This window comes from Macaca thibetana, chromosome 4 (genome assembly GCF_024542745.1).
Source record: "Macaca thibetana thibetana isolate TM-01 chromosome 4, ASM2454274v1, whole genome shotgun sequence".
Classification (NCBI taxonomy): Eukaryota; Metazoa; Chordata; class Mammalia; order Primates; family Cercopithecidae; genus Macaca; species Macaca thibetana.
The window spans coordinates 82,582,688-82,608,087 of NC_065581.1; the positions used below are offsets into that span (position 1 = coordinate 82,582,688).

At 43.3% G+C, this 25,400-nt stretch overlaps 1 protein-coding gene across 1 annotated transcript in view; it reads left to right on the forward strand.

Moving 5' to 3' along the window:
- The first annotated feature begins 270 nt into the window (after positions 1-270).
- Positions 271-25,400, forward strand: part of NT5E (5'-nucleotidase ecto) — a 45,222-nt gene continuing 20,092 nt past the window's right edge. Inside the window, exons 1-3 of the mRNA XM_050788148.1 lie at positions 271-1,112; positions 18,025-18,247; positions 22,197-22,385. Of these exons, the coding sequence (XP_050644105.1) occupies positions 774-1,112; positions 18,025-18,247; positions 22,197-22,385 (751 nt within the window). The 5' untranslated portion in view covers positions 271-773. The remainder of the gene's footprint in view (positions 1,113-18,024; positions 18,248-22,196; positions 22,386-25,400) is intronic.

Below are 25,400 nucleotides of genomic sequence, written 5' to 3' on the forward strand. Positions count from 1 at the left end.
CCACGCGTCGCCACTGTTTTATCACCAAGGTTTTAGTCGTGAATAAACGAGGAACTGGATTCGAATGATTTCTTAGTTTCTGAGATTTTTTGTCTAAGCATCGTAGACCTCGTGAGTTCTCAACTCAATAGGAAGCGTCACATCTCAGTGAGCCCGAAACTCTCACAGCCCAAAACTGCAAGAAGCTCCTCTGCCCGGCCTTTCTTTACTCCTCCTGTCTGCCCCTCAGCTCGCTCATCTTTCTTCCCGTCCCCTCTCTCTTCCCTCTTTGGTTCTTTGAAGTGATGAGCTCGCTCAACCACAAACCCAACACAATCCGTAACATTTCTCTTGTAGAAAAACCCGTGCCTCGAATGAGGCCAGACTCAGCGAGGACCCACGCGCGGGGTGGAACCCTCCAATTCCTTCCTCTCGCCTCCGAACGAGCAGCGCACCAGGCCGAACTGCCCGCGCCCAGGCTCCCTGGTTCGGCCGGGATGCGGCCGGTGCCCGCTCGCCGCCGGGAACAACCTCCCCACTCTTCCTGCTGGGAGCGGGTGCCAGCCGACAGCCGCGCCAGGGCCTCTCCGGGTGCCAGGGTCGGATCGGGTGACGTCGCGAGTATGCGCCTGGCAGCCAAGCCGGCCTCCAGGCTGAAGAAGGACACGCCCCGGCCCTGACCCGCGCCCCGCCCCTCCGGCCAGGGCGCAGAACCCCGGCCCTAGCTGCTCACCCCTACTCGCCGGCACTCGCCCCGCTCGCCCGCTTTCGCACCCAGTTCACGCGCCACAGCTATGTGTCCCCGAGCCGCGCGGGCGCCCGCGACGCTACTCCTCGCCGTCGGCGCGCTGCTGTGGTCTGCGGCCGGCGCCTGGGAGCTCACGATTCTGCACACCAACGACGTGCACAGCCGGCTGGAGCAGACCAGCGAGGACTCCAGCAAGTGCGTCAACGCCAGCCGCTGCATGGGTGGTGTGGCTCGGCTCTTCACGAAGGTGCAGCAGATCCGACGCGCCGAACCCAACGTGCTGCTGCTGGACGCCGGCGACCAGTACCAGGGCACCATCTGGTTCACCGTGTACAAGGGTGCCGAGGTGGCGCACTTCATGAACGCCCTGCGCTACGATGCCATGGTAAGACCCGAGCCCGCGCCCGGGGTAAGAGTCCCGAACTGAGAGAGGAGCCGGGCTGGAGAAGCAGCGGATGGCAGAGTGTGGCAAGCCTAGGACCAGGGCGCGGAGAGATGTGGGGATAAAGTGAGACTCCGGCCAGTGTGCCAGCTGGATGCATAGAAGTCCCTTGGACGATTCTTCTTAAACGGATGTTATTGCGCCCCCACTATGAGATGGGAATATTTAGAGGAGCAGGACCCTCTCCTGCCTGCGAGGGTCTTCAGGTGGGGTGCATAGAAGCACTGACAGTTATCCAGTGCTAGGGACGGAATCAGGTCCCTCACGCAGTTCTCATTTACTGCTAGGTCTTTATAAGAATGCTTTATCTCAATCTAGATCTTTCAAAAAATGCTTTATCTCAATCTTATTGAAAAGGAAACAGCGTCAAAGAAGCTGAATAAATTATCAGGCACCATCCCCCCAAAAAGGGAGACGTGATAAGAATGGACACCAGATCCCTTTGACCCTGGAGCTTGAGCATAATTAAGCTCACAGCTTTGGGGTAGATTCTCTGTTTGACTACCTTCTATGTGACCTTGAGCAAGTTATTTACTCTTTCTTGCCTCAGTTCTATCCTGTATAAAAATAAGGATCATAATTGTACATAGTGCACATAGTGTGGTCTCTATATTATTACCAGACACATAGTGTGGTGTCTATAAATGTTATTATTACCAGACATGATAATATAGGGTTAAGAAAAGGAAAGAAAGAAAGAAAAAAGAAAGAAAAGAAAGAAACTTCAGAGAGAGCCAAAATGTGGAAACACTTGGGTTTCAAAGGATTTCAATAAAGTAGGTTTGACAGCAGAGATTTAGGAAGAGTCTAGCTTAAGAGATAATGGGCTCTTAAAACATGTGTAAAAGTTTAGTTCAAAGTCCCCAATGTTCTGCTAAAGGTAATGCCTTTTTTTGCACTAAATTCTAGAAAAGGAGCAGAGGGGGTTGCATAGTAATAAATAAGTACAACCAAGATGTATATATGGTGGTTAAAAAAAAAAAAATCAAACCACCACCCAAATTTAACCCTGTGTAAAAGCCTTGAGTAAAGGGATTCAGCAAGACTGTGGAGAAACTTGGGAGAAGAAAACTTAAGAGCTTTGGAAGAGGAAGAACAGAGAAGTCTCCAGAGAAAGGTCCAGAGAAATCTGTGAAGTCCACAAGTGTGGAAGGGAAAGGGAAGTGTGATCAGGCTGGGATACAGAAAGCTAACAGCACACTTCATATGAGAAGAGCTTAGGGGTCAGGAGATCACAATGCTGAGGGATTTGTTTGGTTTTATTTTCCCCTCTGGAAGCTTGGAGAAACGAGGACAGGAAAAGATGATAAGAGGGCACCACTGTATGGTTTTAAAGGTCCCTCCCCTACCTGCCACAACCAGAAAGCTCATTTTCATGAGATGAGAGAAGGGGAGGAAGCTCCCTCCATTCTGATGCTTCTGAGCTTATCAGGGACATTCAGCAGCAGAAATTCCCGCTGATCCTTCAGCCTTCAGAGTTCATGAGGTGGGGCTTACCCGCATCTGGATTTGAACAAGAATTGTGGGTTTCAAGAACTCTGTGGTCTCTTAAGCATTGGTATTCCACAGCTACGCTTCCCTGATACTTTGCACTCAGTAATGACAAAATAAATATTTATAGAATTGAATTTTTGCTACCCTGTGTCTCCACTTCCTCCCAGAAGGGTAGAATAAACTTACATGTGTTTGTTTTATTTTGCACATAAACCACGACTTTGTAGATTTTACTTTTTGTGACACTCTTTTCTCCACAATTGTGTGAACCCTTTTCAGTGGAAAAAAAAGAATGAAGAATTTCTAGTTTTCCCTAATAATATTTCCCTCTTGTAAGTCCAGTTGAGCTCCCAATATTAATCATGGTATCAAATGTTTATGACAGGACATCTACGTGAGGCCTGAATAAACTGCTGTAAGTTACAGCCTATCTCTTCTGTGGATGTTCAAAATCCTTTTTGTTGCATGAAATTACTTTCTTTCAAATTTTGCTCAAGATAATTGAATTGGGTTCTGAGGAAAAATAGGCTACTTACATAATGTTGGCAGGAGGTAAAGATTGGGAGCAGATCAAATGGCAAGGTTAGATGGCTGTGTCCTCAGGACTTACTCTGTGCAGTTTGGGGGTTTGTCAGACATGATTTGACCGGCATAAAATCCTAGTTCTGTAGTGCTGAAGCATGTGCTAAAGCTCTGCTGTCCTCCTGTATTGCACAGACATTTCACTGTCCATTGTTTATATTATACTAACCCTCAGAGAATTTATTGCTATTGTGGTATAAACGTTCCTCCACCATAACCACTCACCGCATATTGATTCCTAGGACACTGGGGATTCAAATCAGGGTGGAAAACAGTTGTGGAGGGGCATCTCCAGTTTCCTGGAGACTGGACCTAGTTCAAAGGAGCCACATAAAAGGACTGAAGCATATGGAGGACAAAGAGGAATTTCCTAGAATCCAGCTAAAACACAGGAGTCCCCTCGAGCAGGAACTTCCAAGGAGGTGTACACTTTCTAGAACTACTGGAGTAATCCTGATTGCTGTAGAGGCCCCAGGGCAATCCTGGAGACCCCCTGGACCCACTACTAGGCAGAAAACTGGGAAGAGGATAGCAAAACTCACCAGTTAGTGTAGCTGTCTCAGTGGAAGGACTGTTGTCCCCTGAGGCACGAGGAAGACAGCGTGGAAGCACTGACAGTATGCGCTTGGCCTGGTTACTTTCTCTGAACTTCATGTTCCTTAGCTGTAAAACAGCAGTGATAACCCCCAACTTGCAGAGGTTTGTGAGGAATGCATGAGATAACCCCTGCTGACTTATATTAATAGTAAGTGCTCACTGAAAGTTAGTTTCATGTGCCCTGGATGGGGAGGAGGGGAATTGTGAGGAAGGGAAGGTTTGGGTTGTGCATCAGCTTATCTGGTTCTCACAGCCTGGCACAGTCTACCGCCTGCCTCCCCTCTACCATCTTACCTAAGTATCATTGCCTAAACTATTTTTGTTATATTTACTCATTGAGCAGACTTATGAAATCTCCCCACAGCACAAAACTGAAGGTATCCACCTGCAGAGGTGAGATTCTCACCATCAAGACAGGCTGTGGGGAAGGTAGCTTTGAGCAGGTCTCTAGGGTCCCCTAGAAGTGTGCCTTTTCTCCACTTGGCTCCTGCTTCTGAGGCCCTGGCTGCTGAACCCGCTTCCTGCCCATAAGACTGCAGCCTTAACCCTAGCCAATTGCTCCTAAATGGGGGAGGCAACAGCCAGGGTGGGAACCATGGCCCCTGCCTTTAACTCACCCAGGGGACAGGTTAGTCAGATAGAATGGCCCTTTGTTCACTACCCTCCACCTCCCACATAGACAACATTCTAATGTGTTTGATGACTGCATATAGTTTTGTTTCTACATGCACTTGCAAAACCTTTATGTGCTTATATTTTATAATTGCATACCTAGTCCTGTTATTTAACCCTTTCTGTTTCTTACTTTTGTCCTGAACTTGTTGTTTTTATGATTTGTCCATGTTGCCCTAGATGCACTTGTACCTACACACCACTGTGAATTGTGCTCTGTGTATTTTACTCATCTCCACGTACTTTACAAACATGTGCTCCCTGGCCGATGGGTTTGGAGATGGCACCTAACACCCTGCCTCCACAAATAATGCTGCTCCAAATATCTTCCTGGGTGGTCTCACCAGAGGATTTCTACCCAGGAGCAGAATTGCTGGCCACAGGGCATACTTTGAGTACTACCAGACTGCTTTCCTCAATGACTGGCACCCTCCATTCTCTTCCACCTGCTCCCATTCCCAAACAGGACATGTAAATTTCTGTATTTTTCCTATATGTCATGGCAGTATCCAGCTTTATTGTAGGTGTAAAATACACATTGCTGCTTTATTATGTACTTTTCTAATAACTAGTGAGTTTGGACTTTTTTTTACATGTTTGTTAACTTTTTAAGTTTCTTCTTCCCTAATTGCTTATTCATATTCTTTGGTATTTTTAAAATTGGGTTAGTTTTATATTTTTTGACTTTCAGGAGTTATAGGTTTTGATCTGTGATCAATTTTCAAGACTGCAAACATATTATGATGATGTTAGGTCTATTAATTTTGTCCATGGTATCTTTCATTGAATAGAAATTCTTCATTTGTTGTAATTGAATTAATCTTTTTTTCCTTGTGATTTGTGTTTTGAAAGTTCACTTAATAGTTTGCTAATTTAAAGCTTATCACCTTTAACCCTCCTCACTGGAAATTCAGAGATCACTACGGTTCTTTCTGCATTTTAAGAGATAAATCTACAATCTGTGGCTATGCAATTCACTTCTCAGCATCACCAGTTCCTCATCTATAAAATAGAAGTTTGAACCAGCTTACCTCTGAGGTCCCATACATATCTGAACAACTGGAGACCTACAGTGAAATGTTTTGATTCAGTGAAGGGACAGGAGGATGGGGCAAAGGTGTAGAGGCAGGAATCTACACAATGGACCAGGTCGGACCAAAGTAAGGTAGCAGGAATCATGGCAGAAGAGGTCGTGTAAACTCTAACGACCACCTGAGAAGTTTGAGCTATGTTGCCACGGGCAACCATGTGGTTTCTGAGTAGAAGACAACTGTGGTATAATAAAAAATAAATATTTGGTCCTTGTCCCCAGTACCTGTCGCATAGCTCCTAAAACCCTAGAAATTTCCTAAGTAATAGAAATGTCCTTTGTGATTCATAATAACCCCATGGTAATATTTGGCTTTATACTCCTGCAGACTTAGGGTGAGGTCCCTAGATAGCTTCAAGATGGAGCCACTCACCAGCAAGTTCAAGGGATTAGGGGATCAAATAGTTGGAACTTTCAGTCCCACCCACCAAAGTCCAGGAAAGGAGGGTGGGACAGGAGATTCAGCTCTACAAAGACTCTTGAACAAGATGTGAGGAGCTTTTTGGTTGCTGAGCACATGGAGGTTCCTGGAGGGTGCACACCCAGGGAGGGCAGGAAAGCTCCACGTTGCTCCCATACCTTGGTCTATCCATTCTTCACTTGGCTGTTCATCTATATCCTTTGTAGTAGCCTTTATAATAAACTAATGAGTGAGTTCTGTGAGCTGTCCTAGCAAGTTAATTGAAGCCACGGAGGGATCAATGGAAATCCCCGATTTATAGCCATTCAGCCAGAAGCACAACCTCAGGCTTGTGATCAGCCTGAAGTCAGGACAGTCTTGTAGAACTGAGCCCTTAACCTATGGGATCTGACAGTGTCTTGAGACAGTATCAGAATTGAATTCAATTATAGGACTCTCAGTTTGTGTTTTCTGGAGAATTGCTTGGTGTGTGGGGGAAATCCCACACACATCTGGTCACAGAAGTGTTCTGTGTTAAGTGTGACAGTAGAAAAAGCAGTTTGTGTGTGTGTGTGTGTGTGTGTGTGCGCTTTTGTATGCTAATGAGATGATCGATGACTGGGGACCCCTAGATAGCTTCAGGAAGGGAGCTGGTCACCAGAAAGACTAATTTATGACTAGAGGGTTACAACTTTCAGCCCGGCCTCCCTGACCTCTAGAGGGAGGAGATGGGCTAGAGATCAAGTTCAGTCTCCAATGGTCAATGAATTAATCAATCATGCCTTCATGATAAACTTTCATGAAGACCCCTAAACAACCAGATTCAGAGAGCTTCCAAGTTGGTGAACATATTGAGGTGCTGGGAAGGTGATGCGCACGAGTGGGCATGGAAGCTCCACCCATCCACTCCCATGTCTTGCCCTGTGCATCTCTTCACTTGCTTGTTCCCTAGTCGTATGCTTTGTAATAAGCCAGTAATGGTGAGTAAAGTGCTTTCCAAGTTCTGTGAATTGTTCTAGCCAATTATCTATCCTAAGGATAGGGTCATGGCAACCTCCAATTTATAACTAGTCGGTTGGGAATACAGGCGGCCCAGGACTCTCCACTGGTGTCTGAAGTGGGGGCAGTCTTGTGCATTTGAGCCTTCTCACTTGTGGGATCTGATGCTAAGTCCAGGTAGAGAGTGTCAGAATCCATTTGAATTGTTGGACACCAAGCTGGTGTCCACACAGAACTAGGGAATTGGTTGATGTGAGGAAAAACCCTCCCAGCTATGCAGGCAAATCACAGTTTTGGAAGATGAGTAGAAATGGATGGGAGGGAGAAGACAGGAGAGAAGAGGGTGAGGAAAAAGGCCAGGCAGCAGTCCAAGTGTGAGATGATAACGCCTGAACTCTGGTAATTGGGGAGGCCAAATCCACAGGAACCAGTTGCAAAAGGCAGGCTGTCTGGTAGGTATAGGGCTAAGGAGTAAACGTGGGGGTGAGACTGGGATCAAGTCCCCTTCCTACCACTTAGAATCTATGGACTGGGAGCAGGTTATTTAATCTCATGAAGCCTCCATTTCCACATGTGTGAGGTATGTGATTGATGTCTCCACACCTAGGGTGCTGTGGGGTTTAGAAGAGATAGTAGTGCATATAATGTGCTTAGCACAGGGCCAGTCCACAGTAAGTGCTGGCTGTACTCACCTTCTCTTGGCAGGGGTGGCTCAAGAGAGGGTGTAATCAAAAGATGATTATGAGGGTTCAAGCACCAGGCAGTGGGACAGTCAGCAGGTTTTAATGCTCCTACACAGGGGCTGGATTCTTCTACTTTGGCTTGCCACTGACAGCTAAGGCTTGCTATCGCAAACCCTGAAATGCAATCTGAAGACTTTTCCTGGACTTACTGGGCACCATTGGACTGTATAAGGCTGCAGCAGACAGGAGCAGTGGAAAGAGATTTGTATGGGACATCAGAACACCCAGGTTTTACTTCTTGGCTCTTCCACTTATTAGCTGTGTGAGTTTGGCAGTGGTTTCCTTATCTATAAAGTGGGGGAATTGGAGAGGGTGGTCTATCACATGTTACTTCTCAGCATCTCAGCTCCTCCCCACTCCTCTCTCTTGCTTCTAATCTGCCCACATTACTTGGTTGTCTCTGGACAAGTCTAAGTTTGCATGACAACTCTCTAATTTCTCCTTCACAGTTATTTATTTATTTATTGGCAGCTATTTCCTTGTGGACAGATAGCATAGGTCTTTCAGGTGCTTCCAGTTGGCCACCGTTTTACAGGTGAAGAGGTTTCCAGGATGCTCGCGGGATGTTACTCTGGTAGTAACAGAAATGATGGCCTGGGGAATGGGAGGAGCATGAGCCCAGTTTTGAGCCTGAGTCTTCGGGGCTCATTTATTCATTCAATCCGCAAATCTTCATTCAGCATTACCACATGCCAGGCTCTCTGCTAAGTGCTGAGGATAGCAGTCAGGACCTGCTAGGGTGAAAATTACTGTTCAGAAGATAGCAGAGTGGGTAATGGCCATTCAAGTTCCTCTTAACCACATAGAGGGGCTGGGTAAGATCTATAAAGGAGAGAGGTTAAACAGAGAAAAGCAAAAATGACTGAAATTCTAACACCCATGCATGGGAATTCTTGAGCTAAAGATCTGGTCTATAGAAGAAGACACATCAGACCCTCATATTTAGCATCTATGCCTAAATCAGCAGTGAGCATGTTTCTCCTCCTCCCCTAAAAACTTGTCTCTAAGGAGAAAGGCAAGTGCTTACAAGGACTCTCATGTTAAAGGAAACTGTCAGAATTACTTTATCTTCGATCAGGAAGCCTTTCTTGGGGAAGACAAATTAGCAATACTAGTTTGGGAAGCTTGAAAGAGAGATCCTGTTTGCAATGACACTTTTAAAAAGGCAACAACAACAACAAAAGTAATTATTCCTAAAGCTCAAGTGTCAGAAATTGTGAATGTCTAGGGGGTTGTGGATCCCCAAGCCTCAGAGACAGGAACAGCCCCACTCCCATCCTGGGGATGTGGCCTCAGGCCTCTGCTTCCTCTTTTCCAGCCTAAACTCCAGAGCAGAGAGGGGCTGGATGACCAGCCTCAGGCATGGGAGGGAGGAAGCAAAGGTAGTTTCTCAGCTCATCTTGTCCTTGTACTATTAATAGCATTTGTTGTTTTCTTAACTGAAAATTGGAGAGAACCAAATGAATCAACATCATATTGGCAGCTTTCTGTACATCACTCACAAATACATCTGAATGCTCTGTACTCTCCAGTGTTTATTTTCCTCAGTCACATAACCAGAATTTGAATATTCTTTTGACACTTCTTTTCCCTCACTTGAATAATTAGTCCTATATATAATCCAAATATTAGCTGGAGCCCTCTAGCCCCTCAGAGATATAGTTGAACCTTCCTGGACCTCAATTAGTCGGGCAGTTAATTCTGAATGTTGATGTGCCTATTTTGCATGTATGGAGAGTTTATACATCCCCCCTCCCCATACAAGTAGAGTGCTGTCTATTCGGTACTTGCTTATTCATACATTCTTTCAACAACCAAAGCCAGGTGCAGCTGGGTTGAGCCCCAGGGTGTTTCCTGCCATTCAGTGGGATGCCGCATTCACCTGCTGTGGCCAACATTCCCTGGCCCAGGACTGCAGGGATGGAAGCCAATCCAACAGCAGAAGTGAGCAACAATGCCAGAAACCTATCAACCAAACCAAATGTAATTTGTAATCCTCCTTGGATGATGCTGGTGATTGGCAACTGAGCCCTGTCGTATAATAAATCAGGTGTGTCTCATTAAAAAAAAAATAAGAGAGAGAGAGAGAGAGAGTCTCCCAATGTTGCCTAGGCTGGTCTCAAACTCCTGGGCTCAAGTGATCATCCCTTCTCAGTCTCCCAAAACGCTGGGATTACAGGCGTGAACCACCATGCCTAGCTCAGGCTGTCTCTTTAGCTCTTCAATTATAGGGCTTCCTGCAACTTCAGCCCTTAACAAATGAGCCAGTGTGTAAGTGACTAGCTAAATAAATGTGCTGCACACCTCTGACAAATGGCTTTTTGACATTATTAAAATGTATTTATGTGGATTAAAAAAACATTCTTTTCTTCTGCATCATGCATCCTGCACTGCTTTTACAGAAACTCCCCTTTCCTTTGTTTTTACCGTCTAACATTTCTTTGTTTCCCTTCTGACATGTTTCAGCCTCTTGTCATCACTCGGAACATTTTTACTGCCTCATCCCTCTGGTTTCCATTCCCTAGCCTAGCCCAGCCCAGTATTTTTGACTCCCAAATACCTGGAATTTTGCCTGATGTTTAAAGCCAAAACCAAATGAAAATGTGACGAACCAAAGGAGATTTTATTCTTCTGTGACTCAAAATCCTGTTGTTATTGTTAAATGAACCCTGTGGGATACAGTCTGGTATTTTTAACAGCTTCTGGGGGTATTTGTCAATATTTACATTTGATGTGGATAGCTTATAAAAGTCTAATGGCTTTGGGTAAACCGTGTTCACTAAGAATAAGACCCAGAAGGTCATATGAATCACAGATCGAAGAATGAAGATATTCTGAATCCAAGTTTCTTGTTTTGATTATTAAAAATACCTTGCAATTAGTTAGGCATGAGAGAAAGTTTGTGTATAAAGTCTGGCTTGTAATTCACATGAATTCTCTATACAAGCCAAAAACTACCTTCCCTTTGGGGATATATGATGACCTTATTTGGAAATTACTTCAGGCAATTATGAAGTAATAATATCTCTATTCATATGCTAAAAAGAATTCAAAATAACATTCAATTTATCATCTCTTGGAAACTAAATTAAATGGGTACTCACCCAAGTTGAAATGCAAACAAATGCATGATATCATTATGTGACCCTCCCCTACCCTTACCCTGTCCATGGCAGATGCCAAGAAAAACTTGTCCCTAAGAAGAGAGAAGACAATTGATTTAGTCAGCCTTTCCCACTGTGTTTGGACTGAGCCTCAGAGTCCTCCTTATCCCCCTACTGCAAGGACTTACTGTCAATCAACTAGAGATGGCACTCAAGATAAAATTATTTTCCAGGCTGAGGCAAGTGGATCACGAGGTCAGGAGATTGAGACCATCCTGGCTAACACGGTGAAACTCCATCTCTACTAAAAATACAAAAAATTAGCCAGGCGTGGTGGCGGGCCCCTGTAGTCCCAGCTGCTTGGGAGGCTGAGGCAGGAGAATGGCGTGAACCCGGGAGGCGGAGCTTGCAGTGAGCCGAGATTACGCCACTGCACTCCAGTCTGGGCGACAGAGCAAGACTTCGTCTCAAAAAAAAAAAAATTATTTTCCATCCTTGTACTAATAATAAGCATGGAATTTGTTTATTGGTTTTTTCACAACAGTAAAATATATCTTTAACAAATAACAAATGGTACAGGTAATACTTTTAAATAAAGAGGGAAGAATCCTTCTGACTTTTCTCTTTATCACATTTCACCCACACACAATGTGGATGGAATCTGCAACGGAATTTAGCAGCCACACTGAAACTCCCCTGCCTGACCACACTGTCCTGAGGCCATGTGCCAACTTCTATGTTTTTTTCCCAAAGCTCTTCCAAGGAAGAGCTGCCACTTCTCCGTTTACTCTTTTCACCTGTAAATGAATGCTCCCGTTGGTATTGAGTAAATAGGTGAATGAAAGAAATAATGAGAACACTCCTGGGGTGAGAGCAAGAGGAATGAAAACACACAGTGTGAGAGCAGGTCAGAGATGTTGGCTAACACAGGAACCAGGATGGAGGCCTCAGACTTGACCCTGGCCTGCAGGACCTTGGTCTACATTGTCTGCAGGAGGAAACACAGAGGTCAGTGGACATCCAGCAGTCTTCCATGAAGGCCTCTTATTATTCTGGAACAGTTTATTTTTATAGAGAAATCACCCACTTCCTGATCTCCCCAGTTAGAATTGATTGATCAAAGCAGTCCGTCTCCCTGTTATTAAAGAATTAAATAATATGCGTTAATGGATCCCTATAACCATTTAAAATGTATCTAACACAGGAGAAATCTTTGGTAAATATTTACTGAATGAATGAACAAATAAATAATTGGGGGAAGGGGGAAAGAGACAGAGTTAAATCCTGAGGCTGGAGTTTTTGGTCCTTCAGCCCCTTGTCCAGTTGCCCCTGGCAGCCCCATCCATGTGACCTTGAACTCTGTACAAGTCTCGTCATTTTCTATGTGTGTTGTAATGGAAAAAAAAGGTTTCAAAACACAGTCTTTCTGTCCTGGGGTACCAAAATAGTAAAGACCTCTGTTTTGAAAGCCTCAGACAAATGAACACAACAGCCACAGTGAAAACTTTAGCAGGAAATTGAGCCACAAAAAGCAAGCAAGCCACAAAGCCCTGAAGGCTGAAAAAACCTGACAGGCCAAGAGGCAGTTAGGTTGCACCTGAGACAGAGGCTGCTTTCTTAACTGGGAAATGAGTGTCTCCAGATATATAAAGCTGTGAGGAGATCACCATGACCCAGCTCTGACAAGCCCCTGGTACAGCATCGTTGGTTAGTTTGCCTCAACCTGCAGCAGAATTTTTATTCCAAGAGTAACAGTTAGTTAGGCTTTTTCCAAAGCCTACCCCCATTTCGGTCCCACCCAGCTTGAAACCAGGCAAAGTGGGTTAAGACACTGGGAGATGGGAGGGGACAGATGGGGTAGAGGCCTGGCACCCCTCTCTCTTCTCTTGTTTCAAGAGACGCTTTGTGGAGTGGTCTAGACAGATTTGGGGGTAACTGCTTCTTCTGCCCCCAATCTCCCCTTAGTTCCCCACTCCTCCCTATCCTGCCAGGCCAACCACCAGCAGAGAAGGGTGCTTAGCTCCAGTGACATTGTGAGTGAGACGCTTGGGAGGATGCATATGGTTCCTGTTGGAAATGCACGGAGGAACAGTGAAACACCAGAAGCCCCATCCTCTCTCCTGCCCATGCCCTCATGCCTAGTCAGCTGAAAATTCCTGTGGCTTCCACTCCTGCACTGTCCCCTCAGTGTCACCTCCCCACCACATTCCCACTGTCCCACTTGCTGTGTCACCTCACCCCTGCGGGAGAGGTGTCTTCCTGCCAGTCTCTTGACCACCAGGCTCACACAGCTCCCGTCCATTCACTGCAGGCCGCCAGACTGAGCTTTCCAAGCACCCCGGACTGCCTCCAGCCCTACTTTCTCTTCAAGGCTTCCCACTTCCCTCAAAATGAGAGCCCTGACTCCTTGGACACCATACAAACCCTCCCTGATCTCCCAGAGATGCTCTTAGCTGCATCATTTTTTTTTTTCTGCCGGATTTTCAGGTGCCCTCAGTTCCAGGAGCACCAAATCAGCCAGATGCCATGAGCTGCTTATGACACAGTTCAAGGTGTGACATCTTTGAGGTCTCTCCATAACACTTCTACTGCAGACGTCTGTCTCTGGTGTATCACCTGTACCTTGCACACACATCTCTAACCATCTGTCCACTGTGGCTGTCTGTTCACACATCAGATTGACTCTATGTTCTCTGTGACACCAGGTGAGCTCTGGCACCAGTACCCAGCAGATGTTTACTGAATGATTAATAAAACTACTCACTCTACCTGCTTCTTTTAAATGGGCTCCATTTTGGTATGATTTGGTGTGTGAACCATTAAAACTTTTTGGAAGTCAGGATTTGAAACAAACTTGGTAAAAAGTAGTTAAGCAATGTCTTCGTTGTAAAGTGAGTGAAACCAAATTGCTTGGAAACAGGTGAAAAGCTTAGCCAAACAGCTTCACAATTCACAGCCTGGCACTCCAGTAGCACTCTCTGGACAATTGCCCAGGTTTTCTTGTTTTCATTTCTGTGTTTTAATTTATAAGTTACCTTTATATTTCTACTAATATTTTACTGGCACTTGTTTGTGAATGAAACAATTTTTTTGAGGGTTTGTTAATTGTTCTGTGTGAGTGTGGAAAGTTTCTTTGATGTAAAACCATCAATTCTTTTTTTAAAAAATAGTGTTTTAGGCTTTCTTCTACATAAAGAAAGTGGTGGGGGTGAGAAGCTGGGGGTGGGCCAGATGCTCACATTATGTTTCTATGATTTTGCCGTTGGAGATACTAAAGATCACTTCGCTGGGCTTTGCTCTCTTAAATTACAGAAAAGTGCATTTGGTGAAGTTTAATGTTTTTAGTAAACACGTACAAGATGTCATAGGGCTAGAATTAAGGAAGGACTAGGGTTCATGAATGAATGAGCTCAATCTTAGTAATGAAATGTTTGGAAGGCAACAGAACAAGAGAGAAAGAGCATCAGAACATGATTTAGACAAATAAAAAAAGATATGATTTATACAAATACATTTATACAAATAAAAAAAAGATATGATTTAGGGTCATGGAAATCAAATGCCTAAACTGATGGTTAAACAATAAGTGGCAAGTAACAGTTTAGCTACAAAAAATGGAAATATGGAAAGTTACATGGGAATGTTCAAGAGGACCAAAGAAAGCGGCGTAAGATTATCTGCTCTGTTTTGATCCCCTATATTTCACTGCTCTACGTTCTTCTCTTAGGCAGTCTTTTCCTGAGATGTTTTCATGTTATTAATCAAAAATAACAGAAATGAATTAACTAGATCAATGTATTTACAAGATTTTTTGAGTGCCTGCAGTATACCTCGGTGTGGTGAGAACTTGGTGTACTGAGGTGAGTAGTGTGATCCTGAAGAGCTTAGGAATCACTGAGTTCTCATAAGTGCAATAGAAGAAAAACTGGTAGAAGGAAGTCAAGGTGGGAAATGAAAATACGAGTTTCTAAAGAAAATAAGTATTTACAAAGGAATTTGTCTGCATTAATTTCTGTGGAAAAGTTAGCTATGTATAAAAGAAAGAAACTTGTTAGTGATTCTTTCGTTCATTCATTTATTCATTCAACAGTGAATCCCTGACGTGGTGGTACTAACTACTTGCACTGTGGTAGTGCGAGGGTGATACATTCGCTGTGCAAGTAGTTAGGAATTTTTTTTTTTTTTTTTTTTTTTTTTTTTTTTTTTTAGTGTTTTGTATGTGCTAAGCTTTATGCAAATGTACAACCAAGCACAGAGGTTAAGAACTTTGGAATCAAACAGTGGTTCTAGTCCCAGCTCCCTCTTACAAATTGTGTGATCTGCAACAATTCATTTAACTTCTCTAGATCTCAGATTTTCTCATCAGTAAAATGAGCGCAATAAGAGTACCACCCTCACAGCATGAAATCAGATTTTCTGTACTCTGTACATATTCACTTTCCATGACGCTGGCATGTGGCAAGTGCTGACTCAATGCTGGCTCATTTCCTTAACTGCTTTTATTTTATTCATTCACTGCCCTTCCAGAGGAAACTGCGGTTCTGAGATGTGCCCTGGGTCACTGCTGAGGAGCGGGAGGAGCCTGGGAGGGAGCTACCCCTGCCTTGTTTCCTCATACTTTATGGGGTAGGTATCAGGAATGAGGCTGAAGGGGAAGGCAAAACCAGATCCCTAAGAGCCCCATGGGCCCTGCTTAGGGTGTTTACTTCTATCATAAAGGCTGTGCCTCTGTGGAGACCTAAGGTGGAGATTGCCAAGGTCAGGTTTGCGCTTGAGAAAGATTTTTCTGGCAGCAATATAAAGAACAGTTTAGCGAAAGAAACAAGAATAGCTGGAAACCCAACTAGGAGGCTGTGGTAGTCCAGGAGCACACTAAGGCAGCAACAATAGGTGAATGGAAACTGGAGCATTTAGGTAAGGGAGAGGGATGCCAGAGGAAGTGACGGTGAAGGAGAGGGGAGAGGGCAGGACTCCACCGCCCCAGGGTTTCTGGCTTTATTGACTAGGTATATGGTAGCATCTTGGGCCAAGACAGTGAGTCACAGGGAAGGGGCTTTGAGCCTGGTAAGCTTGGGGCACATTTGAGACATTGGGAGGAAATGACACATGGCAGTTGACATACAGATCTAGACATCAGGAGAAAAGTCAGGGCTGGAGATTTTCAGTTTACAGTTGAAGGTATGAGTAGGAATGAGATCATTTACTCAGTCCATCCCACCACATTGAGCACCATGAATCAGGGACTCCTCTCCCCATGGGGCAAGAGAGATGAAAAGACAGTCAAAGTCACTACTTTCAGGGGGATTAGGCTCAAGTTAGGATGGAGAGGTGGAGAAGGCATCAAACAAATAAAGGAAAACTATAACTTCAGCTATTGCCGAGTGCTGGGAATATAATGTTGCGGTTAAACTGCAAGGTGGCTAACAAGTTGGATAGTCTTTCTTGAAGAACTGTAGAAACATTCATTAAAAACAAAATAATTTTATAGTTAAGCCAGAGAGTTATTGTACTGTAACAAGGGAGACTTATTTCACCATAGGAAAAAATCATAACATTCTGAGAATAGAAGGAAAAAATAACAATTACCCAAGCCTGCAAGAAGGTGTAAGACCAGATCAGCTTTTAAGAGGAAAATTAATTACATAACAGGAAGAGGTAAAAATGGGTAGATCATCAGAGATGGGGGAAAAGGCAAATTTCAAACTTCTGAATTTAATAGGGGAGACAAGAATGTAGGAATGTAAAGACATTGTGCTGCTTTCTCTGCATAAGCACATTCACATGAGGATATATACATAACCCTTGGAGGCACAGGTACTCAGTGAATGCCTGTGTGCCAAAGAGGGGGACAGCACTGAGCAGGAGAGGTGGCAGGGCCCAGTGGCCCAGGAGCACTCATATAGTCAGGAGACTGATACAAAAGAAAGACCCTGCTAATATGCCATTACGGAGTGTGGAATGAGCAAGGAAGGAAGAGGGTGAGGCTGTAAGAGAGCACACGGGGCCCTCATTTAAATGGATGGGTCACCAACCAGCACTTCATGCCTGTTCCTAGACGACCCACAAAGTGAAATGAAACTGGATGTGGTATTTAGAAAGTTTGAGATCTGCTGGTTTAAGTACTAAGTCAGCAAACCAGCCTTGGCAGCCCAAGCAGGTAGGTAGGGGACCAGAGGAGATGGGTGTATCCAGGAGGCCAATGGAGGAAGGACAGGAAGGTTTTCTGGGAAGCCAGCTGACATGTCATGCTTTGTCATTGGGGCCACTGCATGGATTCCCTGAGTCCCCCCACCCCAGCCCCCGACTCACTATGGGGAGCTGCACAGTGACAGACAATGGGTGGTTTTGCACCCAGCAGCCACTCTTCAACCAGTGAGGAATGGGAGAGAGCTAAGAAGGATTGCTTGTCACCATCCCTGCTCCTCCTGAAGTCCTCCGCTGGAAACAGGTTCAGAACCCGCTGAAGGTTGCATAATCATTTCACCATGGAGTTCTTCCCCAAATATGAAACTGCTAGGACTGGAGCAAATGGTGCCCAGAGCTGACTGGAGGAGGAAGCCAGAGCCACACTGGAATATATGGAGATGCTAGCTCCTGCCAGCTATTGAGGATCTTCATCTTCCCACAAGAGTGCTTGGGAAGAAGCAATTGTGGGAACCTAGGTGAATGATGACCAAGGAGATGAAATGAGGAAGGAGGCCTTTGGTCTCTGCCAAGCGTACCTTTCAGGTTGCCTTTTGCTAACGTCCTGCTGATGTTAATCATTCTCTCCAGCAGATAGCAGCTTAAATGATGGGGTCCGAAATGTGGGTTTATAAAAGAAAAACGACATGGAAAAATTGGGCCGAGGCTGGTAAATGTGAACATTGGAACCTGCCCCCGATCTGAGATGGTGGGACAGTGGACCCCTGGCCAGCTCTCCAGGTGTTGTGTATGCACACTGGCAAACCACCTTTCCTAGGTGGTGTGACACCTGGGTAGCAGTTCTCAACCAATATGATGATCTGAATGTCCCTGGGCCTGACCCAAGTGAGGAGGACACAAAATCATGGAATATGTCTCGTAGAGCTTAGTCAGTTTTGGGAGATACTGGGCTAATGTAATGTTTTTAAAGTATTCTCTCATTGAAAATTCCAAAATACCTAACTCTTTTTCTCTTTTCTGTTTTACCTAGGCACTGGGAAATCATGAATTTGATAATGGTGTAGAAGGACTGATTGAGCCACTCCTCAAAGAGGCCAAATTTCCAATTCTGAGTGCAAACATTAAAGCAAAGGGGCCACTAGCATCTCAAATATCAGGACTTTATTTGCCATATAAAGTTCTTCCTGTTGGTGATGAAGTTGTGGGAATCGTTGGATACACTTCCAAAGAAACCCCTTTTCTCTCAAATCCAGGTATTTTCTACTTTTATAGCACTCATTGCTTGAAAACAGATGCCCTAAATCACAGCTTGGCATTATATTTATGGACTGTAGATAAAAGTAGGAACAACTGGGTAAATAGTGTGCTTAGAATAATACTGATAAAAGCAATCTGGTAAATTCTATGCTGTTGTTCCAAGGCACTTCTTAAAGAGATGTCCTCTTCTGCTCAGTGAACTTCTTTGTTGACAAAAACAGTATCTTTGTCTAATTCAGTGCTTTCAAAATGGAAAGAGGAGACAATTTATAGCCAGTGCTAAACAGTACAGATTCATTTACTAGAGAATGAGAGCCTCAAAACTCACTGCCCTTCTCCTGTGGAGCCATGAGCCCAGAGCTGGGGTTTTACCTCAATTTACCTTATCGCTCCTTTTCTAGGATGATTATTACATGTCTAGCTAACTCACCTTTCTTGCTTTTCATTATTTATCTCGTTTTAATGACATGCTTGTATCTGACTTTCCCAGAAATATATATAGTGATCTTATGATATACATGTACATATATAAGTGTATGTATATACATTTATAGACATATATACACACATGTACATATAATATATATAATCTTAAGACATACGCACACATACATATATGATACATACACATAAGACACACACACACACACATATATAATCTTAAGACCCTTCAAGAAACTATTTTGAGGCACTTTTATAAGAACACTTTTTGAAACACTTTGGCAATGAGCACAAAAATGACATTTTCTTTAAATTATCCAAATTAAATGTCTTTCCATATTTGAAGAAGAAAACGGAAACTAGGAGCTAGGGTTATCTAGAAACATGAGTTTTCATTAAGAAATAACTGATAAAGATCATATAATTGACAATTCAAAAATATATATTTATTGTTGTTATTATAAAATAAGTCCAGGCCATTGGAAACAGCAATAGAAAAGTTAGCTGTGTTTGCTGAGAGCAGCGAGCGGGTCCTGCAGCTGGCAGAGAGGCAGAGATGGAGGCAGAATGGAGCGCCTGGGGCTGGAGTGGTCAGTGAGAAGAGTGAGAGGACTTGCTAAAGAACCCCCCAACCCCACCCTGGGGTCAGGTTCACTTGACCTCCTTGGTCCCCTTGAGAGCTGTGTAAAACATCCCTGGGGCACAGGACATTCCAGAAGTGAGGTCAGGGTCGTATGCTAGGATGCAGGCTCCATGAGGGTAGCAACCTCTGCTGTCTCACTATTGCCCAGTGGACTGTGCACAATGCCTGGCATATGGTAAGTCCTCAGGAAGCATTGCTGGGGTGAATACATGACAGCAGGAAGGTATAGGGGCCACAGTCACAGAATAGCAGGTAGTTCCATTTCTTGGAGCATGGGTTCTGACTAGGAAAAGCTAGAAATTTGGGTCAGGGCTTGATTGTAGGGCTAAGGAGTTCAGGTGTGATTCAGAGGAAAGCATTGTCTCTTCTTTAAAAGGCACCCATAAGGAGGTAGGAGGTGGGGCTCTTGGTGGAAAGGCACAGCGCCTCCAGAAATCAAACTGCCCCAGCTGGGACTCTGGCCAGCCCTTTACCAGGCTGTAACAGAGAGGGGATCCAAAGCGACAATGCTGTTTCCAGCAGCTTCTGGAAGAGAGGGCTGCATTTTATAGGGCCCAATGTGCAAGAAAAGGATGGCGTGGAATAGAATGTTTACAGGAGCACTGCTTCTTCCAAGTCCACAGGCCCAGCAGCCTGGTGTGGATTCTTCCTATAGTTCTTTGGCCCTAATCAAGCCCAGTTCTCCCAGTCCTAGTGGACTGGGCACCCACAGGGGTATAACTTGTATTTCTAGCACATTTAATCTAATTTATTTTAGCTAGATCATGAAATACCTGTAATACAACTCTTCTCGTGACGTCTTGAAATATAACCCATGCTTTGTATATAGGGGATGCCTGGTCCTGTGAGATTTCTGATACAATAGAAGAATACATTCCTTTGTCTTCAGAGGCATTTCTCTGAATTTTTTTTTTCCTTCTTGGCAGCCAAACCTTAAGCAAAAGATGGTAGCATACTGTTGACATTCAGTCATTCCCCTGGGCACCTGTCTATGTGCCAGGCACTGTTTTAGGCACCAGGGACACTGACCAAAAAAAAAAAAAAGTTGCCCACTGGAGCTTACATGTTTAGCAGGGGAATCAATAAATGAGTAAATGGTTTGGTGTGTCAGAAGGTGGTAAGGCTGTGGAGAAGAATTAAGCAGGAGGGGAATGACAAGTGCAGCATGGGGGAAGGTGCACCTTGTTGTTTCAAAGAGATGCTCAAGGAAAGGCTCACATAGAAGGCAACATAGCACTGAGGGGCAACGGGGAGCCCTGGGTTTCTCGGGGCGACCAACAGGAGGCTGATTGTCCTTGATGTTCTCATGATAGACAATGGTGGCAAAACTACAACTCTTGATTTGTCAAGATTGCCTATGAGTTACTGGCAGCCTGGCCAGTCCAACACATCTGTGAGCTGCTAATTATTAGGCTGTAATTCTGGGGCCTCCCTGGCTATGATGTCAGCCACGAATTATCTTCCATGATAACTTGCACTTGCGGAGTTGGCTAATCTTAAGGACTCAGGAGTTCCCCTGCTGAAGCACACAGACATTCCTAAACATCACAGTGGAACAAGGGATGCATTTCTAATAATCTTGTTACTCTTTGGATTAGTACTTTTCAAACTGGAGATTGCAGACTCCTGCATTTTGAAAGTTTTTAATGAGATGTCATTCTCCCACCCTCCCCTCCTTGTTTAGTGCTGGTTCTTAGAAATCAGCATAAGAGAGTCTGGATCTACTGGAGGACTCCCTTGTCACAGAGTACCAGACACGACTTCAGGGCAGTATGCCTGTATTTGCAGTCACCTTCATGCCAGTCATAGCCATAAAACCTCAAAGCTTGCTCAAGTGTGGCTGCAGAGCCAGTGGGAGGAACCAGTTGTCTTGCTGCACACAGAGCACCCGGGTTGCGCAATGAGAGCCATGCTTGACAGTGGGTACCAAAAGGCTATCGTTTGTTACCACTATGCACAGTAATAAGCACCCAGAGAAGAATGTACACAATCCCAGTGCCAGCAACATTTAGATGAGGCCCCCATTATTAACGCAGAGCTCAATAATGCTCCAATGCTGGCATTATTTATTTATTTATTTATTTATTTTTTGAGACAGAGTCTCACTCTTGTTGCCCAGGCTGGAGTGAAGTGATATGGTCTCTGCTCATTGCAGCCTCCGCCCGGTAGGTTCAAGACATTCTCCTGTCTCAGCCTCCCAAGTAGCTGGCATGTGCCTCCACACCTGACTAATTTTTGTATTTTTAGTAGAGACAGGGTTTTGCCATTTTGCCTGGGCTGGTCTCAAACTCCTGGCATCAAGTGATCTGCCTGCTTCAGCCTCCCAAAGTACTGAGATTACAAGTGTGAGCCGCTGTGCCTGGCCTGCTGGCATTAAAGAGAACAAGACAAACTTATCAACTGCCATATTAAAATAGGCATTCAAGGACTACCTTCTTGACAGTTTTAAATTTGAACACTGATTATTCCAAGTTTCCAACCAACATCTTGGAGTTGCTAATACTATTTTGTATATCATGCTTACATGCTCAGGCATTTTCTGCATTGGTATTGTGGAAGTTGAGATGTACAAACATATAAAACAATATCTGAAGCCTCCTCACAGTTTGCAACCAAGTTCGAGCAAAACAATATCCATAACCTTAAACTAATACAACATCAAGTGAATGTAACAAGGATATTGATTTGAATTTTTATTTACTTCTTAGGGGTTTTGTATTTAATGAATAAATATGTTTTGGTTTTACTAACTTTTGAACTTTAGTAAATTAAGGTGTTTAACCTTTGCATGTTAATATGTATAATAAGTAATATAATAAAAATTGTTAATAAATATCCATTTTATTTATTTTGTTCCTTAGGAACAAATTTAGTGTTTGAAGATGAAATCACTGCATTACAACCTGAAGTAGATAAGTTAAAAACTCTAAATGTGAACAAAATTATTGCACTGGGACATTCGGGTTTTGAAACGGATAAACTCATCGCTCAGAAAGTGAGGGGTGTGGACGTCGTGGTGGGAGGACACTCCAACACATTTCTTTACACAGGTAATTGTTTCAAAAGGATTGCACGAGCCAGGATGTCCAGATAAGTATTTTGTCTCTTTTGCCTTTGTAACTGTTATTATTCCTTTTACTGCTATTTAATATGTAATGTATATTATATGATCTATAATATATTATATATGTAATATACATTAAATGGGAATGTGTAAATCTTACTCACAAACATTACTAAGAAATTTATTGATTTCATGATAAGTCAATTCCATATATTTATGTATATAATAAATATGACATAAAATATGTATAAAACATATATATACCATACATATGTAAAACAAAAAGACTATTGAGCCCCAACCAAGTCATTTATGATAGATTCTTATCAAAAAGCAACATGTCATATAAAAAACTTTAAGCATAAACAAAATAATGTAAATAAGGGCCTTTATAACTCAAGGTGGATTTGATTTGTAAGTTGCACAGGTAGCAGAAGCTGGAACTCTGAGTGTGAGTCCTAACTCTGCTTGCAGACTAGGAATATAAGTATCCTGGAAGCCACATGACCCTGGGTCCTCAGGAGAGCATGCACTCTTCCTACCCACTATCTGACTACCCCCACCACTCTCTTTTTTTCTCTCTCAGATTGTTGTTAAGTACTTTTCATTAGAATAACTCTTTTATGAGTTTTCCACTTTAAACTTATAATGTCCCAAAACTTTTGAATCTGGTTCCACCTTTCCCACTTCCCCCACCTTGCACTGCATAGATCTTTGAAGTATGCCCAAGGGAAGGAAGAAGAGGCTGATAAACAGCTCTTCTGTCTATCAGCATTCGCAAGAAAGGCTTTGGTGTGGGAACAGCCCTCCCTTTGAAGAGGTTCCTGCTTCTACCATCCTTATGTGGGTTGTCAAAGGCCATGCTATTTTGATAAAAGGCAAAACTCAAAGTACCCCAAACAATAAGTAGGAAATACCCAAAAACATTAAAAGGAATTATCACTAAGAAAGTAATTTTTATTTTCTTTCTAGTACTTTGGAGTATTTTCCAATAATGAATGCATGTTACTTTTGCAATCAGAAAGCAAGACATAAATTATAAAAAGGAAAGAAACACAGTATTGGGTGAAAAGTCCCCATTCCTAATTCACTTGAACGACTTTGAGCAGGTCACTTAGCCTCTCTGAATCTGCTAGCTTAGCTTCAAAATAGGGGATGATCATGCTCAAAGTTCCATGTTACTATGAAAATTATATGAGATGTAAAAATATATGACAGCAGTTTATAAACTATAAACAGCTATATTCTGGTATGCAGTGTCGTGGAGGTTGCTTGCTCATAAAAATATGTCAATCAATATCATAACTCACAAACTAAAGTTGGCCTTCACTTAAGAAAATACCAGTATGAATGTGTGCTAACTGAATTCCTTCACAGATATTTTACTTCTTGGTAAACACAGGCTAAGGAATAATTTCAAATTGAGTTAAACTGAGAGGTGGTGAAATCAATTTATGGGTTATGACCAGTAATAGGGCTTTTTTGTTTTTGACAGATAAGACTAAAAAGGATTAGGCACTTACATTACTCATAAGAATGGTAAATATTGTTCCATGGGAAAAGATGTCCATAAGATGTCGAGAACGGTCCCAGGCACATAGCAGACAATCCATAAATGTGATGAGGATGACACCTAGCACTGGACATCGTTAGCATGAATAACATTGCAATCAAACAGCTTCAACAACTCCATGAGGGTTAAATGAACTAAGAGAGTCAAGACTAGGAAATAATTGCAGCAGGTCATTGGGAAGCACCGGGTAGGGGTGAAGACTCAATGAAGTCCTTCTGACTCTACCACTAATGATGGGGTCCTTTCAATGCCTGATTACCCTCATCTGTGGAATGAAGGTGGTAACAAGAGTACCTATTATAAAGGATCACTGTGATTTAATATGTGTAATGAATGTATAGGTAAATGGCCTTAGCACAGGGCCTAGTATGTTAGCTGTTCTTATTTTACTTATGTGCTGGCTCACTGGATAAGACCTGTGAAAACCCAAACCTTTAGCTTTTCTCTGAGGCAGTGTCAGCACCCTTGGACACACAGTGGGAGCTAGATATGTCTCCTCCCCCTTCTTCCTTTAGAATAATGGTTTCAAAATGTTTAAACTCTGACCCATAGTAAGAAGAACATTTTAGACAGGGAGCCAAAACACACAAACGTATATGTGTGTGTGCATTCACATACAAATGCACAAAAGTACACACACATACAAGTGAAAGAAAACTTTCACAAAGCACCTGGAATGCACCCCGACTTTTCCGTTTTACTGTTTTATTCATTTAATGCCAGTTATCACTCATTAAATTGATTTTCTTGTACTGTAGCTAATCCATGTTTCTAAAACCTCAGCTTTAAATGAGACATGACCAAAATAACGCATGAACACTCAAAGGAGTTTCACCCCTTCATTCAGATGTGAACATTCCTGTGTTCCCCTTGACTTGTCTTTACTCCATCTTAATCAATGCTGTCTTACAGCAACAACTGATCATTCATGGCCTGTGGTGCGTGTCCATCAATGAGTGTGCCCTGAGAGACCTGAAAAGATTGGGTGACCATGCCCAGATTCCCATCATTTCTGTAGCCTATCCTTTGTTCCCATAACAGTACAGTCATGACTTAGTATCTGTGGGGGATTGATTCTAGGACTCCCTGTGGATACCCAAATCCATGGATGCTCAAGTCCCTTACATAAATGGTGTAGTATTTGCATATGACCTGTGCACATCTTCGCATATACTTTAAGTCATCTCTAGGTTACTTATAATACTTGATACAATGTAAATGATATGAAAATAGTTGTTATACTCTATTGTTTAGGGAGTAATGACAATAAAAAATATCTGTATATGTTCAGTACAGATAAAACCATCCTTTTTTAGAAAACATTTTTTGTTCATGGTTGGCTGAATCCAACGATGCAGAACCCACAGAGAGACAGCCAACTGTATGTGCCTTTGCTAAGTAGATAAATTTAGTTAATGATGAAGGACT